This window comes from Oreochromis niloticus, linkage group LG8, assembly GCF_001858045.2.
Source record: "Oreochromis niloticus isolate F11D_XX linkage group LG8, O_niloticus_UMD_NMBU, whole genome shotgun sequence".
Taxonomy (NCBI): Eukaryota; Metazoa; Chordata; class Actinopteri; order Cichliformes; family Cichlidae; genus Oreochromis; species Oreochromis niloticus.
In genome coordinates this window covers 10,745,970-10,761,500 of record NC_031973.2, presented here as the reverse complement: position 1 = coordinate 10,761,500, position 15,531 = coordinate 10,745,970, and the positions used below count along the sequence as shown (strand labels likewise).

Below are 15,531 nucleotides of genomic sequence, written 5' to 3'. Positions count from 1 at the left end.
TTGCACAAAAATACATAAGCACTTGAAACCACCCTGCATATCCAGAAGAACAAAAAGTGTAAACATGACATAACATAAAAAAAAATGATCACAGCATTACTAGATTAATTAGCAGTCCTGTGAGTCTTACATTCCTGCTATTGCAGAAGTTATATAAATCCTTCCTATCATCAAAGATTTGCAACAAATGACAAGCATTTAGAAGAAACCATTCAGACAGGTGTCTATATTGTTGGTGATTTTTCAACTCAATCACAGTTTCTGCACTATTCTTCACTTTTAGGTCAGTATGGTATTTTTCTATGCTGGTGTAGCATTTTTTAAAGTGCATATTTCATACTGGGAATAAATGCTTTCAATTTAACAACAACAACAAAAAAGAAATAAGACATCAACATTGCAGACGAGCAATCTGTCACTTGTGTCCTGACAGTAATATCCTCCTCTACAGTATTGCTCCCTTGGCTGTGATGTGATAGCCCAATCGCTTTCAAAGCCAGATGCTGTATATCACCGAATAGAGATGGAAACGGCATTTGCAGCCTTTAGTGAACTCGACTGTATGAATTCTCACACTTTAACTTAATATGGAAACTATGCATATGTTAGCATACATTTACATACATTTCCAATGCTGGTCATCTATCTGTATAGTGTACGAGTGTATAGTTAATCCACCTGTCTGTTATTAAGAAGGGATGCCTTCGTGCAGGATGCTTGAGTTTATGCTGCGTGTGTGTGTGTGTGCATGTGTATTTGCATGTGTGGACAGTCTGAGAGGAGCTGATAGCAGAACTGCATGGTGGGCTAAAAACGAGGTGCAAGGGAACTGCAGCGTGCTATCTTCAGAATGACAGGGCTGCCATGATTGAGGCTTGCTACACTAGGATTTAGATACACCAGCATTTTTCTGTCTTTACCTCTCTCTAGCCATCCATCCCCCCTTCTCTGCCACTCCCTTTCCTTGTCTCGTCTTTCTTTCCTTCTACCTTATTCTCTCTTCTCTTCCATTCTGCATTGCCCATCTCAATGAGTCTCCTGCTCCCTCTTTTTTATTCCTTCTCCTTTCAAATTCTCCAATGCATCTTCCTCTTTCCCTGCTTCTTTCCATCCTGCTCCCTCTATCAGGTGCTGTATAATGTAGGCTCCCCCGACGTGCTCCCAGCCTCCATCCGCCATTTTGATTCAGTACAGCTGTCCATGATAATGTACTGTTCACTCAATCACTCTTTCTCTCTCTCGCCCTCCTTCTCCATCTCTCTTCCTGTCTCTCCCCCCTCTCTCTGTTTCTTTCTCTGAAACACATGCATGCACAAACACATTCATATTTGGTGTAGCCCCTGTAACAGTGGGTTGCCATGGAAATGACAAATTAGTGTGCGAAACGCTGAGGACACACATGAGCAGAAAAACGCAACACACACTCGCCATGAGAACGCAAACACACAGAAACATCCAACTGATGTGTGTTTGATCATTGGAAGGGCGGTACAGCTGCAGCTGGTCTCTGAAGCAGCAACCATCAGATCAGTTATTCTCGCTCCCTCTCTCCCCCCTCGCCTCCCCACGGACTGCTTTATTCATTAGAGCAGTAGCTTAACGATAGCCTTCAAGGACTAATGCCAATCACCTTCCATCTTTACATTTATGCTTATTCCCAATCCTTGCATAGCCTTCAAAGTTCGCTTCATTATTTTGTACAAGTTCCTTTCATATTATCCTGTTCCTAGACAGACCTCTCCTTCTGCAAATGCAGTCACTGGAGTGTGTTTTGGACCATTTTGGAACCCACATATATTCACCCCTGACAGCCAGCGGTAGAAAGACTTACTTTAAAGGTTCAACTGATAGCTGGAATCAATTAATAGTGACATATTTTCACAGCTTACCAGGAAGTCGCTCAGTTTTCTCCAAACCGTCACCCGTTTTTTGTTCTTTCTTTCTCTCTGTATGAAAGTGGAGTAATTGAAAATGCAATAAAAAAGCCTGTCTTCCTCTTCTAATTGTCAGTGCTGACAGATGATGGGAGAATCTCAGCTGATAGGCTTTTGCATAACAGTGGCAAGTGCATGTTTTTTTTTAGTGAAGTTTTATGCTTGTCGCCTTGTGTAAATTTGTTTTAAGGTGCATAGACTCTTTATGTAATTGCAGTGGTCTCATTACACCATTAGTTAGATCAAGATTTGAGAAAAGCATATTTTGGTAAGCTGCAGAACATTTTCTTTGTTTATTTTTTTCAAAGTATTTGAGCCAACCACGGGGCCCATAAACCAGATTATTCCTAGCGCCCTGTCCAAGTCTGGATTAACAGGGAGGATTGCATCAGGAAGGGCACCCAGTGTATAATCTTTGTTCAAATTAAACATGAACAATAAGATTTTCAAACCAGAGCAAACGAGAGCCAGGCTAACAACAATCACTAGTTACTAGGTTACCAGTGAAAACTTTGCTACTGAGGAGGAACACAGTGAGAAGGTGTGTTTGGAGGCAGCAAGACAGAAGGAAAACTGGGAGTGTAGAGGTGAGACTAGGGACTTTAAAATGTAGGTACTACAATATCTGGAGCTTTAGTGTGACAGGAGACATTGTAACAGATAGGGTGCGAGGGAAGAGAAATAGATCATTTGCTATAGTGACCCCTAAAGGGAGCAGCCAAAAGAAGATTTGATTAGTCACCGAGGTGCAGTGGAGGAAGCTGTTTTTGATTCAGTTGTATTTTTCCTGGTAAAAAGACACTTCAGGAAAAGTGTTTTAGCCTACTGACCTTCATTAGAGCATATTTTTTCAATAGTTTGCTGTTCAGTTGCTGCATATTTCAACATGTTACAAACCCCAGCAGTGCTGCATCCTTGGTGTTTTTTTATTTTATTGATCATTGAGTGTTAAAAGATGAAATTAAAAATAATTGTTGGATCTGTCTACCAACAGTTGGCTTGTGTGAATTACTTACACACACGTGAAGTTTCACAGCTCTGTGTCTCTCCAGTGCTCACAGCTGGAGGAATTCAAAAGAGAGCCTGCTTTGTTTTTAGCTCAAAAAAATTGTTGATACAACCACTTATTTTATGAAGTGGCAAATAAAATAGTAAATAAATGCATTTAACAGCTTCCCAGTACCCAAGAAAAGAAATCTCCTGATAATTAAATTTGTAAATTCAGTAGTGTAAAATCCCAACGTATTTATATGACCCAAAGAATAGAACATTTTAGAAGTTTAGGCCAGCAAATGTTTGGTATTTGGTAACAATGAACAGCCAATTAATTTTTTTCGACTAAAAAAAACAAGAAGAATGGATATAAAAACAATTTTTACAGTGTTCCTCAGAAATATCCTTTAATTAGCTTTAAAGTTACCCAAAGCTAATTAACTTTAAAGAGTTTTCTTTTCCTTTCTTCTATTCATTCGCTTTAATCAGGTATAATTTAGGACCACTATTGCAAAAAGCTATAGTTAAGCTCAGAGCTAAAGTTAAGCTTAGCTTAGCTGTTCAAACACGCAGCCCACGAGAAACAATTCCCACAGTAGGGGTGAGCGATATAGCCACAAAATGATATCACAATATTTCATGAAAAAGTTTCAGTATTTTTGACAATATAGAAAAAATTACTATAAGTTTTATTGATGCTAGCAACCTGTATTTAAGTGCAAGTTAATGAAGAGTATTTTTCCATCCTTTTTTCAATTGAATCCACTGAACCAAAGAGCCAACAGTAGCAACATCGTTATAGTGCAACAGCGGTGACCCAGCAGTACATTAAGTGACACCAGATAACTTAAGTGGCTTTGCTAGTTTATGTTAAGCAGGTATCTTAACACTTTTATTGAACGGTAACTAAAGTAACTTGACCTTGTAACTTTTCAAAAGCCGCACAAATATTATCAGATAATAAAACTGGAAAATATTTTCTACCTGGGATGGGTTGTGTCTTGGGTCAAGCTTTTTAAACCAGCTGCTTAAAATTTCCATCCACTCCATGTGACCTACCTGTCATGTGGAGTGCAGCTAGCTATGAACTAGCAAGTGCAAATACCCAGCACAACCATTCAGCGCGCCAACAACACATATGGAGTCATGCGCCTATATCTGGGTTGACCTCCAATCACCAAATGCTAGTATCTCCTACTTGTAGCCTGGTTATACTCGACAATTTGTTTTTGCATCAAGTGGTGAAACAAGTCGTTTTCACCTTTTGGAGGGAAACATTTTCTTGCATATTCTACAAAAGCAATGCTCATGATTGAAGGTTATTAAAACAGCTAAATTATGACATGGTGCTCTTGTGCTCTGATGTGCCTGGGCTAGTTTGTGTTATGTTGCTATAGTAATGATATCACAATAACAATAGTATTTTCAGATATAATAAAAAATTTAGGGTATATGGCCCAGCCGTATACCAAACTTAAACAAATAAAAAGAAATAAATGTAAAGTACTTAAATTCTCCACAGGAACATTTTTATAATTCTCATTCTTGGGCTCTCCTTTGCTTTTCCCTTCATTTGACTGTTTCTCCCTCGTTCACTGTATTCCTCTGTTCTCCGACTCGCTTGTTTTGATCGACAGTGCTTTCCACAGGATGAAGTGTGACATGTGGTGTGTATGTCAGTGTCTGTCTCACTGTTTACTCTGAGCTAATACTGACTCACTCCATTAATCTGAGCTACAGCAGATCCACTCCAACCTGCCCACTTGAGAGCGTGCGCGTCTCTGTGTGTTTTAGGTGTGTCTTCACAGCGAACACACGCACGCACATCTTCCTTGTGTTTGTGTCACCCAATATGCATTTTCCTGTCTGACTGTGTGTGCGCACGTCTGTTGTGCATGTGATGTAATAGAACAAGGAGTGAGCGTTTGTGGGCCAGAGCTTCCAGATCGATGCAGAGATGCTTTATGTGCTCCTGTCTGCTCTAATGACGTGTCTGTAAATTAGCAACAGAATGGTGGAGCACCACACTGAAACCTAATGGCACCTCTGTAAATTACCGCTACAATGCTGCCGGACGGCTGCGTGTGTTCTCATTGTGAACAACACGCACCCACCCCTTCTCGCTCTGCCACCTCATCTACATTTGGCTCCGTTTTTGTGTGTGTGTGAGAGAGAGTGAGTGAGTATGTGTGATTGTGTTAACATTTGTGGCTGGTCTTTCTGTGTACGTTTGTGTGTGGGGGTCTCCTTTTTCTTCGCTCCTCTCAGTAAAGACTAGCCTGAGGCCCTGAGTTGGTAATAGCTTTTCTGACAGCAATACACCAATATTTACAGAGACCAGCACCCACCCACACCCCCGCACATTTCATGCACACATAAAAAGCATATAGTTGTCTACACTTTCAAACGCTTGAACGCGAACTCGCACGCAGTTTTTCTTTTTCTCTTTGAGGCATGCAGACACATACTCTTAATTAACATGCTGGGAGGGAAGGAATCACACAACACAATGTGTTGTTTCTCACTCATATATTGGCATTCACACTTTGGATTTTTTTTTTTCATGCAACAAAAGCAAAGAAAGACAATTTGCCACAATTGGCCTTTGAATTGTGATATATTCTCACTTTTTCCTTCTCATTATTCTCTCTGTGTTATATTCACTCAAGTGCGGCCGATTCATTTCAACACTCCTCTCTCTGCCTCTCACTACCTTAATAACCTATTACACTTCACTCTATTCATTATATGGCAATCTTTTCCCCCCTCTTCTCCTCTCCAGCGGTTCCTCACCAAGTGTCTCTCCTGCTCCAGCTTCACCTAGCGTGTGCTAAATCCTCCTCTGTTCCCCTCGTCATTGTGAACTACAAGATGGTGGTTATGCCAGAGGCTCCACAGAGCAGAGAAAAAGAGGCCAGTGAGATGTGAGGAGAGGAATGGTGGCATGAGGCCAGGAGGGAGGTGTGAGAGATATAGGGATGGTGTTGAGGAGAACGCTGGAGCAGATGCAGAGGAAGGGTGATGTTTTTGAAGGTGGGGGGGGTGAAGAGACAGATAATGTCGCCCCTACTTGTCTATGGCAGCACAATAGTATGATCATTTTTGCGGATGTGTGCGTAGGTGTGCATATTTGTTCTGCTGCTGGCTTGCGTATAGAGTAGTGTGTGTAGGTGTGAGAGCAGATAAGTGAATGCGAGCTTAAGTATGATGGATTGTAAAACCTTGGTCTAGTGTCCTTGTGGGTCACTAAGGGTGTGCAAGGTAAGTTGCTACTGGCTGTCTGCCTGTTACTGAATTCTAATTGGCCACTCCTGCCTGCTTTGGCTGCCATTATGCTTGCAGGCTGCTCTTCTCCATCTTCATCGTCGGTTTTTGCCATTCACTTTTAAAACTTCCCTAACCTTTGCTGCCACCACACATACATACGCAGACACATACACATTTCTGGCATTTAACAAACATCATGAAAGGAGCCATGTTGTCAAACAAGACCACATCACTTTAGACTGCCAGCACAGCTGTTCTCTCAAAAGAGAGGATGGCAGGTTTCATAACCAGTTTGGAATGCTACAGACTCACGACTGTCTCCCTCACATCCACACTGTTTAATCTCTAACCCACATGAATGATCAAAGCTTGTTTACACACCACTCTGTGGTACAATTAGAGGTATGGAAGGAAGTGTTTCTTCCAAGTGCTGGCATCAGTGAGGCTTTGCTTGACAATAACAGCATTTTCAGCATCTTAAACAATATGTTTTGTACTGCATATCCGAATCAAATTTAACCAAGCCCAGCTGAGCTTTGTTTTACTCAGCTGGCTCTGATGAACACCCACCATTTTATCATCTTTGAGCATTTTGTGAAGAGCAGTGTGGGAAGAAGCAACATAGCTTGGAAAATGTGCCACTCATTATGATAATGCTTTGGCAACAACGTAATGGTTCCATGCTTCTGTTTCCTCCTCTTCTCCCTCTTCCTCCTCTCCCTTTGCCTCTCAGCTCGCGAGGAGTACGTCGCCACCTTCAAGGGCTCAGAGTACTTTTGCTACGACTTGTCACCCAACCCCATCCAGTCTAGCAGTGATGAAATAACGCTCTCCTTCAAGACACTGCAGCGCAATGGCCTCATGCTGCACACCGGCAAGTCAGCTGACTACGTCAACCTAGCGCTCAAGAATGGGGCAGTGTCACTTGTCATCAACCTCGGCTCTGGGGCCTTTGAGGCTTTGGTGGAGCCCGTCAACGGAAAGTTCAACGACAACGCTTGGCATGACGTCAAGGTCACCCGCAACCTGAGACAGGTAACCAAACAACAGGACATGGAGGAGTGAGCAACCAAACAGAGAGGAGAGGAGACAATTTATGTTACTGATAAGGCTTTTGGGAAGAAACATTTTAAGTGATGTAGAGAGGGACATAAAGATAACAAGGATGAATGGAAGTTTTAGTGATAAAATGCTTGGCAAATGGCAGAATGAAGTAAAGCACAATTTGAAAATATTTTAAGATGTCAAGAAAAAAATACTTGTTCCAGCTTCTCAAATGTGAGCACATTGTGATTTTGTTTTTTTTTATTTCATTAGCTTCTTTGTGAAGTTTAGACTGACCAATCATGTAATAGAAACGCCTCAGCTGGGGTTTTCAGAAACTTTGCATTTATTGTCTCTTATTGTACAGGATTGTTCTCAGGCTATAGGTGGAGGCAACCCAGCACTCCTCATATCTCGTGGCACTGATTCTCTGACGAGAAGCAGAGAAACCAGAAGAAGCAATGATAAAAAAAAAAAAACGTGTATACTAAAAGGCTACGCCAAAACAATAATTTAGTTTGCCTGAGAAATAATTGACTCATTAACCAAATGAAGATGTTTATTAGTTGCAGAATTAATTCTGACTCCTTATTAAATAGATTCGCTCTGTATTTGACTTTGATGAACCACAGTGCAGGTGTTCCAGGGCCACATGGAGCTGAAAAGACTGTAGTCAGCAGAAGGAAGCTAAACAGTGTAGAAACCATGGTCAGTGGTCTGTTGTCCAATTGCAGTGATGCTATGGTAGTAAGAAAATACCTGAGGTTTTGGTCTTAGTTTACAGTGGCTTTACCAGCAGACCTGCACTGCTCTCAGCTCTAGGTGAGTGCTTTTTCAATTGTGTGTTTGAGTGAGTGAATGACTGAGAGAGTGAAAGAGCGAGGGAGTGGACTAGAGAACATACAGGGTCACTAGCACCCAGGTGCTTGTAACCTACCTGTGCCCTGCCTCTACCGTTTGCCTGTCTGTACTACTAACTTGACTACTAACTTTACTAACCTGCTAGTGAAACTAACCACCATCCATGGAATGATTCATTCTACTAACCTAACCTGTGCCCTTCTCCTAGCGAAACCACTCCAACCAACCTACTAACCTCACCAGAGGCCTTCTAGCTTTCCTTTTTTGTTCCCGAGGTTGTTCTGTTCACAGTTTTTTGCTTTCCTTTCTCCCCCTCTCCTACAAAGCACTCAGGCATTGGACACGCTATGGTAAACAAACTCCATTGTTCGGTAGATATCATTCTAATTGTTTCTTAGTTTGGGTTTGCCCCGTGTCTATTTCCTTTTGAACCATAGACATCAAAACTAAACCAATAACAGGATAAATGCGGTTGGTAATCTTTTACGCTTAAAAAGCCCACATCCACCTTCCTTGCCAACCACTTTTTTTCTATAAATCCTTTCTCCCCTTACCTCTACTGTTTTTATTTTCACCCCATCACTTTGTGACTGACATGTAGGCCCACGCTGATTGGCTCATCCCTCACCTGCACGCAAATGACGAGCCCCCCCTTCCCCCATCCTGCATGGCGTGACTCAAAAACCCTTCCCCTCTCTAATTGGTCCGTAAAGTGGATAGAGAGGTTCCTTCCCTTCTTTTTTTAAATTCTTTTTTCTTTTATTTTTCACCAATCCTCCACTGCATGTTCTCCATGGTGCCTCTAACTCATCCTGTCGTATGTTGTTGGGTTTTTTTTGTATTTTATTGTCTATTGTGTCCTCTTTGCCAGTGCTTGCATGCAGAGAGAGGAACAGACTGCATGTTTGTATATTTATGTGTGTGTGTGGAATGAGGCGTAACCCATCTAACACCTGTGCGTGTGTGCATTAAATCTGTGTGTTTGTCATCCTGACTCGCTGATCTAACAAACCCCCCCCAGACCACTAACTAACCAACTAACACCATCATCACAATTCACCCTAACAACACAATAACATAACATCATCACAATGACTAACAGCATTGAAATCATGAACCCTGACCTCAGTAACCCAACACAGCTTGGCCTGACACAAGTAACACTTCTGTGGCTGCCAGCAGTGCAACAACTAACAACTACTAACAAGTAAATAGTACTAACACCTTACTGCATAGCACGAAGATGCCTGCGGAGACTTACTAACACCTGCCTGGCTGGGCACGTTTGCCTGGCAATGATAAGCACCAGCAGTCAGAGGGAACTTATTGTAGTGGGGAAATAAAGAGCTCACAACCTTTATGGGCAGCCAGACATGGTCAGTAATGTACTGTAGAATATCAGAGAGTGATAATGTACCACTAACGGTGACTTAAGTGTGACAAGATTGGATATCAGTGACACCTAAAAGCCTCTGTACAGGCTATTACACACCAAAATGAGCTGATTAAATTGTAAGAGCACCAGTGTCACTTTAGGCAAAGCATTTAGGAAAAATCTTGTTAGCATATTAGGAAATAAATCAAATTGCGTCTTCTGCCTAGACCGTAAAGCAGCTTAGAGTATGAACGATAAACATAAGTTGGAAAATTTCACTGATATGGGTTAAGTTGGCTTTTCCTGTAATAAACAAGGCTAACCTTTTAGCAAACTCACTATGGTTTAGTCTATTTTTTACCATGCAGTCACAGAATAATAAACTGCCTTTGAAGTCTGGGTACAGAGAGACACAGTCTACCAATTGTGGCCCTGAAGCTTTGGGTTTCAGCAAAACTTTATTAATCGCATACAGAATTTACAATAGACTTTTTGCTCTTGATAGGCTGAAGATAGAAGATTATGCAGTTTTAATTCTCAGAGTGCACAAAAGAAAAATGAGAGTGTATCACTACCTGCAGGAGTGAGCGGTATTTAGCAGTGCATAGTTACATATTTCTGAAGCCGGTTATATCAGCAAAGCCAAGAGGCGACACTACTCAGTTACACTACACAGCCAGCACTGATCCAACTGCTGCGAATCAAAGTGGCCAATTCCCAAAACCAATCAGGCCTTCTCCCTGCCACAATGCATATAGATTGGTTACCAGAGCAACGGGGGCTAATTTGGCTGGTCAGCGCCTAGCTAGCGCTTAGCGCTGCCTTTGGTGTGAGTATATAGCGTGTCCTTTCCCTGTGCTTTGTTGTGTAGGTGACCATCTCTGTGGACGGCATCCTGACCACCACGGGCTACACACAGGAGGACTACACCATGCTGGGCTCTGATGACTTCTTCTACGTGGGAGGAAGCCCCAGCACCGCTGACCTGCCTGGTTCTCCAGTCAGCAATAACTTCATGGGATGTCTGAAAGAGGTGGGGCGCATGCTTGAAAGCTAAAAAAAAAAAAAAAACTAATTATTTGCATAGGATAAAACTTTGTACGTGTAAAACCTCTTTCTAAGTGCTTAATTTTGTCCGATTTGACCTACGGTTTAAGAAATATTCATTTAAAAAAAAAGTTTATTATTAAACTAAAATTAATCTACTGTTATAGTCCACGTGATCATTTCTTACACTCTGAGTGGATGAATGATAACATTTAATTATTGCACAGCCTAGTTCATAAACTCATGCTGCACATATTTCTGTGCACCCCTAGTTTTTAAGAAACCTTGATTTTCCTTTTTCTCATCCTTTCTTTCTTCTGCCACGCATCACACAAACATTTTTACACACAATATCATATAAAGCACACATACACCGACATGCTTCCATTTGGCAGACTCACACAAGTAGTCCCAGACACACACACGCACACACCCTCCCCAGGATCAGAGAGAATCAGTGATGAGTGTCGTTGAGGGAGTAGATACAGCACTAAGCACTAACATGCTAATTAGGTACGCCACAGAGATGCTCCATCCATCCACTGTGCTTGAAATGGGCCACAACACCACAGAAACAAAAACTCACACTGCACACATGCATGCATGCATGCACAGAAAACACAGTCGTAGTGTAATATTATATGCCCAAATATTTCCGCTGAAACAGTTGCTGCACGCAAATAAACATACGTATGTATACGCAGCGCTTGATACAACGAAACTCCCAAAGACATCCTCATGCCCATCGGATACACACCCTGCCTGAGTCTCCCTTTCATTCACGCAGATTCACACAGAGGCATAAACAAACAACCAAACAAGCCAACAGATGATGTGCCAAACAGAGAGCTATCTGTATCAGTAGTGAATGCACTCTGTGTTGCTTCATTAAGAGTGATGATGTTTAAATGAGGCTGCCGCTGTCAAAGTGAACCCTCCACTGGCACATTTACATATTTAATACGATGATATGATAATCCATGTGAGCAAATTAAGATGTATGCTGCGAATCATCATATGCATGAGCAATCACGGCTGTAACAGTTTTGTGCATTGGATGCAGCACAGGCACAATCCTCCCCATAAACACCCACACCGTAAGACCGTTTGAAGCACTTATTGTGTTCAAGAGTCACCCCCTTGCCCTAAACACACACACACACAATAGCACCTGACATGCAGAAAATTAAAACACAGAGCCAATGCAGAGGAGCATTTGGTTGCTCACAGGTCATAGAAGGAGATCTGGATTAATAAAGCGGAGCCTGTGTGTGCTCATCTCTCAACATCAGAATGCTCAGCACAAGCACACTCTATACACTGAGTCAGAGAGCGGACTGTGTCAGGGAAAGCAAAGAGAGAAACAGTAAAGCACAGAAAATAGAAAATGTAAACGCAATCATGCAGGTGGCAGGGACAAATGGGAGTTTTCAAAAGATGAAGCCTGGAGTGGATGCTGGTCTTAAGGTTCTTGCTTTCATATAAAAAAACCATCAGAACATTTGAATAGAAAATGTGTTTGAATAGGTTAAACATTAATCGATGTGTGCTCAAAAGTTAATCAATCTTACTGTTGCTGAGCCTTTTTATACATTTTTCCCCAATGTTATCCTGGGAACTGACACGTGTGTGTCCACTTACAGGGAAACAGTCTAGCATCATTGTGTGTGCTAGTACATAATGTTTGGATAACAGATAGCAGATGGAGGGATAGTGAGACAGAGACACGGCGAGAGAGATACATTCCCCCAGCTCACTAATAAGAATTTAGAATTACTTTAATAATTTCTCTATCAGAAATGTTATGTGTGTTGGTTAAAAGTGAAGCAGCATTCAGATATCATTATTTTCTTTCAATCCTCTCCCCTCAAGGTGGTGTACAAGAACAATGATGTACGGTTGGAGCTGTCTAGACTGGCTAAACAGGGAGACCCCAAGATGAAGGTATGAGCTTTAATCAGCACGTCCCAACAAGCCAGACAATGCTGGATCCTCTCAAACACAGATACCTTTTTGTAGCTCAACCTCATGTCTCGCCCCGTGAGACTCACACTGAAGCGATGTAAATGGGATTATATATTTGAGAGGCCACAAGCTTTTATCTTTTAGCCATTTCACAGCTGGAATCTGGCTTTATTTCAGTCTCAGACTACAAAGGAACCATACTGGTCCAGATAGTCACTACAGCAATTTAACAACTCGACTGTTTTCTGTACCAGGTAAGTGGGGTGGTGTCCTTTAAGTGTGAGAGTGTAGCAACGCTAGACCCCGTGACCTTTGACACCCCAGAGTCTTACGTGGCACTGAGCAAGTGGACAGCGAAGAAGGCGGGATCCATCTCGTTTGACTTCAGGACGACAGAGCCCAATGGGCTGATGCTTTTCAGCCACGGCAAACCCCGGCAGCAGCAGCGCAAGGATCCGCGCACACCTCCAACCGTCAAGGTAAAAGAAACATTCTAGGCTAACCGTATATTGGCCTGTCAGGCTGTAAGTAAAGTTAAAATAAATTTTAATGACAGTGTTGCTGTTTAGTAGATATATTTTGGGTTACTAAAGTACAAACAGCAGAGGCTCATGTGAGTTACTTTAGTTTTGAAGGCGTGTATTATCAAAGTATACATTTTTCAAAATTCAGATGAAATAATACAAAATCCATCTAGCCATCTATAAAATCCATTTATGAAGAACATAAATGAATTTAAATAACTTTAAAATATTTTTTGTAGAATATTATTATTATCTTTTTAGTCTGCTGGATGTTGGAATGATTATCTAGATAGATATGAAGGGATGTTACTTATGAAGAAGGTGGAATGGTCCACTAGTAAGTATACGAGCAGTAAGTGGAACAGCGTGCGGGCGTTCAATTGAGCTGTTTTAATGAAGTTTATTCCTCCAACGCACCTGTCGCTCATTAATGTGTACAAAGATTTTGCATCTGAAAATTCAGTTCATTAAAACGGCTACCTTTAATCATCCTCTCTAACAGGACAGTGACTTTGTAATCGTGACTGATATTCTGAGCTTTGGCTGCAGAATTACGATTTTAAGCAAACGAAAGTCCGCACTTCTAGAAATTGGTTCGATAGTTTATTAATGAGAATTCAAAAAGAAGTAAATTGAACGAATTGCACTCATGTCACACCTGCAACTGTAATTTGCATTTTCACAGCTTGCACAAATGTTCCTGTTTGGGGTTTTTTACACCTGTCTCTGGTTAATCTACAGGTGGACTTTTTTGCTATTGAGATGCTTGATGGACACCTGTACTTACTGCTGGACATGGGCTCGGGAACCACCAAGACCAAGGCCATCGACAGAAAGGTCAATGACGGAGAATGGTACCATGTTGACTTCCAGAGAGACGGACGCTCAGGTACAATCACAGCTCTTTTAAGTCTGAAGCTAATAGCAAAAGTTGAACTGACAGATAATAAGTAGCTGTGCACATTTTGAAGCAAGCAGCAGATTAACATGACCAATTTTGCAACCATCTGCCTTCTGTATATATTTAATTCACCTGTTTCTACTGAATCTGACTTTAAGGGGTTTTATTTTGACTATTTTAACCCAATTCATATACAGCAGGTCTGTCAAGTTTATTGTTCATGTGCTGGTATAATTACACTCAGACTAAAATTAAAGCTTTTGGTGGTCTGTTTCGTATCCAACTGGTAGACCCATTAACGTTACTTGACATCATAATCACATTTGCTCTAAAGCTTTCCTTCCTGTCACAATTACTGTCAGTAGGTATGTAAAACATACTTGCATAATGTCTTAAAATCATTTTACAGTTACAGTTATGTGCAAAAGTCTTGAGCCGCCCATCATTTCTTTATACTTTGCTGCTAAGGACCCAGATTCTCTGGTAAGTCTATCGAGTGCTGTGCAAAATTTGAACAACACTTCCCCAGGCTTTCTGAAGGTTTTTCGAAGTTTTTCATTGAACATTCATTGCTTGTTAATTTATTTTTAGTCCAGTTCTTGTAATTGTACTTGACCACTGTCAGAGGAATTGTTTTTTTGTTAAGCAATTTAAGACTGGCCTATGAATCACTAGATTTTAGTGAAAAATTAGCAAAGAACCCATTTTAAATTGTATCTTTAGGGATATTTAGGATTATTAGCTGCCTGTTGCAAAAACACATAATTTGTTCCAAATGTTTTTAAATGTAATCAACTAAAAATATCAAAGATAATACAATTTGGGAGGCATAAGATAGTATTTTTGCACCAACAAGGTGATTCCCAAATCATCTACAGCATCTGAACAGCATCTGACAGTTATGTCAAAAGAAAAGGAAACAAATCCAGATACAGGACCTGAGAGATCTGGCCTTTCTGCCAGATCCATCTGCTTTTCTACTCTTCTTACTTGTAATCTGACAAAAGAGAGAGTTACAGTAGTGAGTGTCTGTAACTGATGGAGGCTCTGTCATGGTTAGTGACTGCATTTCATCCAGTGATGTTGGGAATTTTGTTAAAATTGATGGAATTATGAACACTGAAAAGTACCATCAGATTTTGATCCACCATACAATACCATCTGGAAAGCACCTGATTGCCAGTGGCTTCATTTTTCAGCATGACAATGATCACAAAAACAAACACTCCCCAGAGCCTGGACCTCAACTTTATTGAAGCAGTGTGGGATCATTTTGACTGAGAACATTACAAAAGGCAGCCAACATTCATGGTAGAGGTTTGGAGTGTCCTTTAAGAAGCCCAGAGAACTATTCCTGAAGACTGCTTAAAGAAATTAAAAGAAAGCTTGCCTTTGAGTTCAGGCTGTGTTGAAGAATAAAGGTTGTCATATCAAAAATTCACTTTTAAACTCATTAGAATTGTACAAGCTCTGTTTTTGCCTTATACACACTCTATTTCCATGCATTTTTGCAGGTGTTTTAATGAATTGGTGCTCCTATTTTTCCATTTTCCTAGCAAAATATAAAGAAATGAGGGGTGACTTTATACTTTTGCACAGTACTGTACAGTTCTATTACAG

General features: G+C 41.1%; 1 protein-coding gene across 13 annotated transcripts in view; it reads left to right on the top strand.

Moving 5' to 3' along the window:
* Positions 1 to 15,531, top strand: part of nrxn1a (neurexin 1a) — a 66,791-nt gene that overhangs the window by 19,863 nt on the left and 31,397 nt on the right. For 8 of the 13 annotated variants that reach the window (XM_019362495.2, XM_019362494.2, XM_019362492.2 and 5 more), the window contains 6 exons: positions 6,928 to 7,229; positions 8,426 to 8,449; positions 10,346 to 10,507; positions 12,394 to 12,465; positions 12,741 to 12,965; positions 13,752 to 13,899. In XM_019362495.2, coding sequence (XP_019218040.1) covers positions 6,928 to 7,229; positions 8,426 to 8,449; positions 10,346 to 10,507; positions 12,394 to 12,465; positions 12,741 to 12,965; positions 13,752 to 13,899 — 933 coding nt within the window. The remainder of the gene's footprint in view (positions 1 to 6,927; positions 7,230 to 8,425; positions 8,450 to 10,345; positions 10,508 to 12,393; positions 12,466 to 12,740; positions 12,966 to 13,751; positions 13,900 to 15,531) is intronic. The other 5 variants (XM_019362498.2, XM_025909556.1, XM_019362496.2 and 2 more) reach the window with 1 other exon arrangement.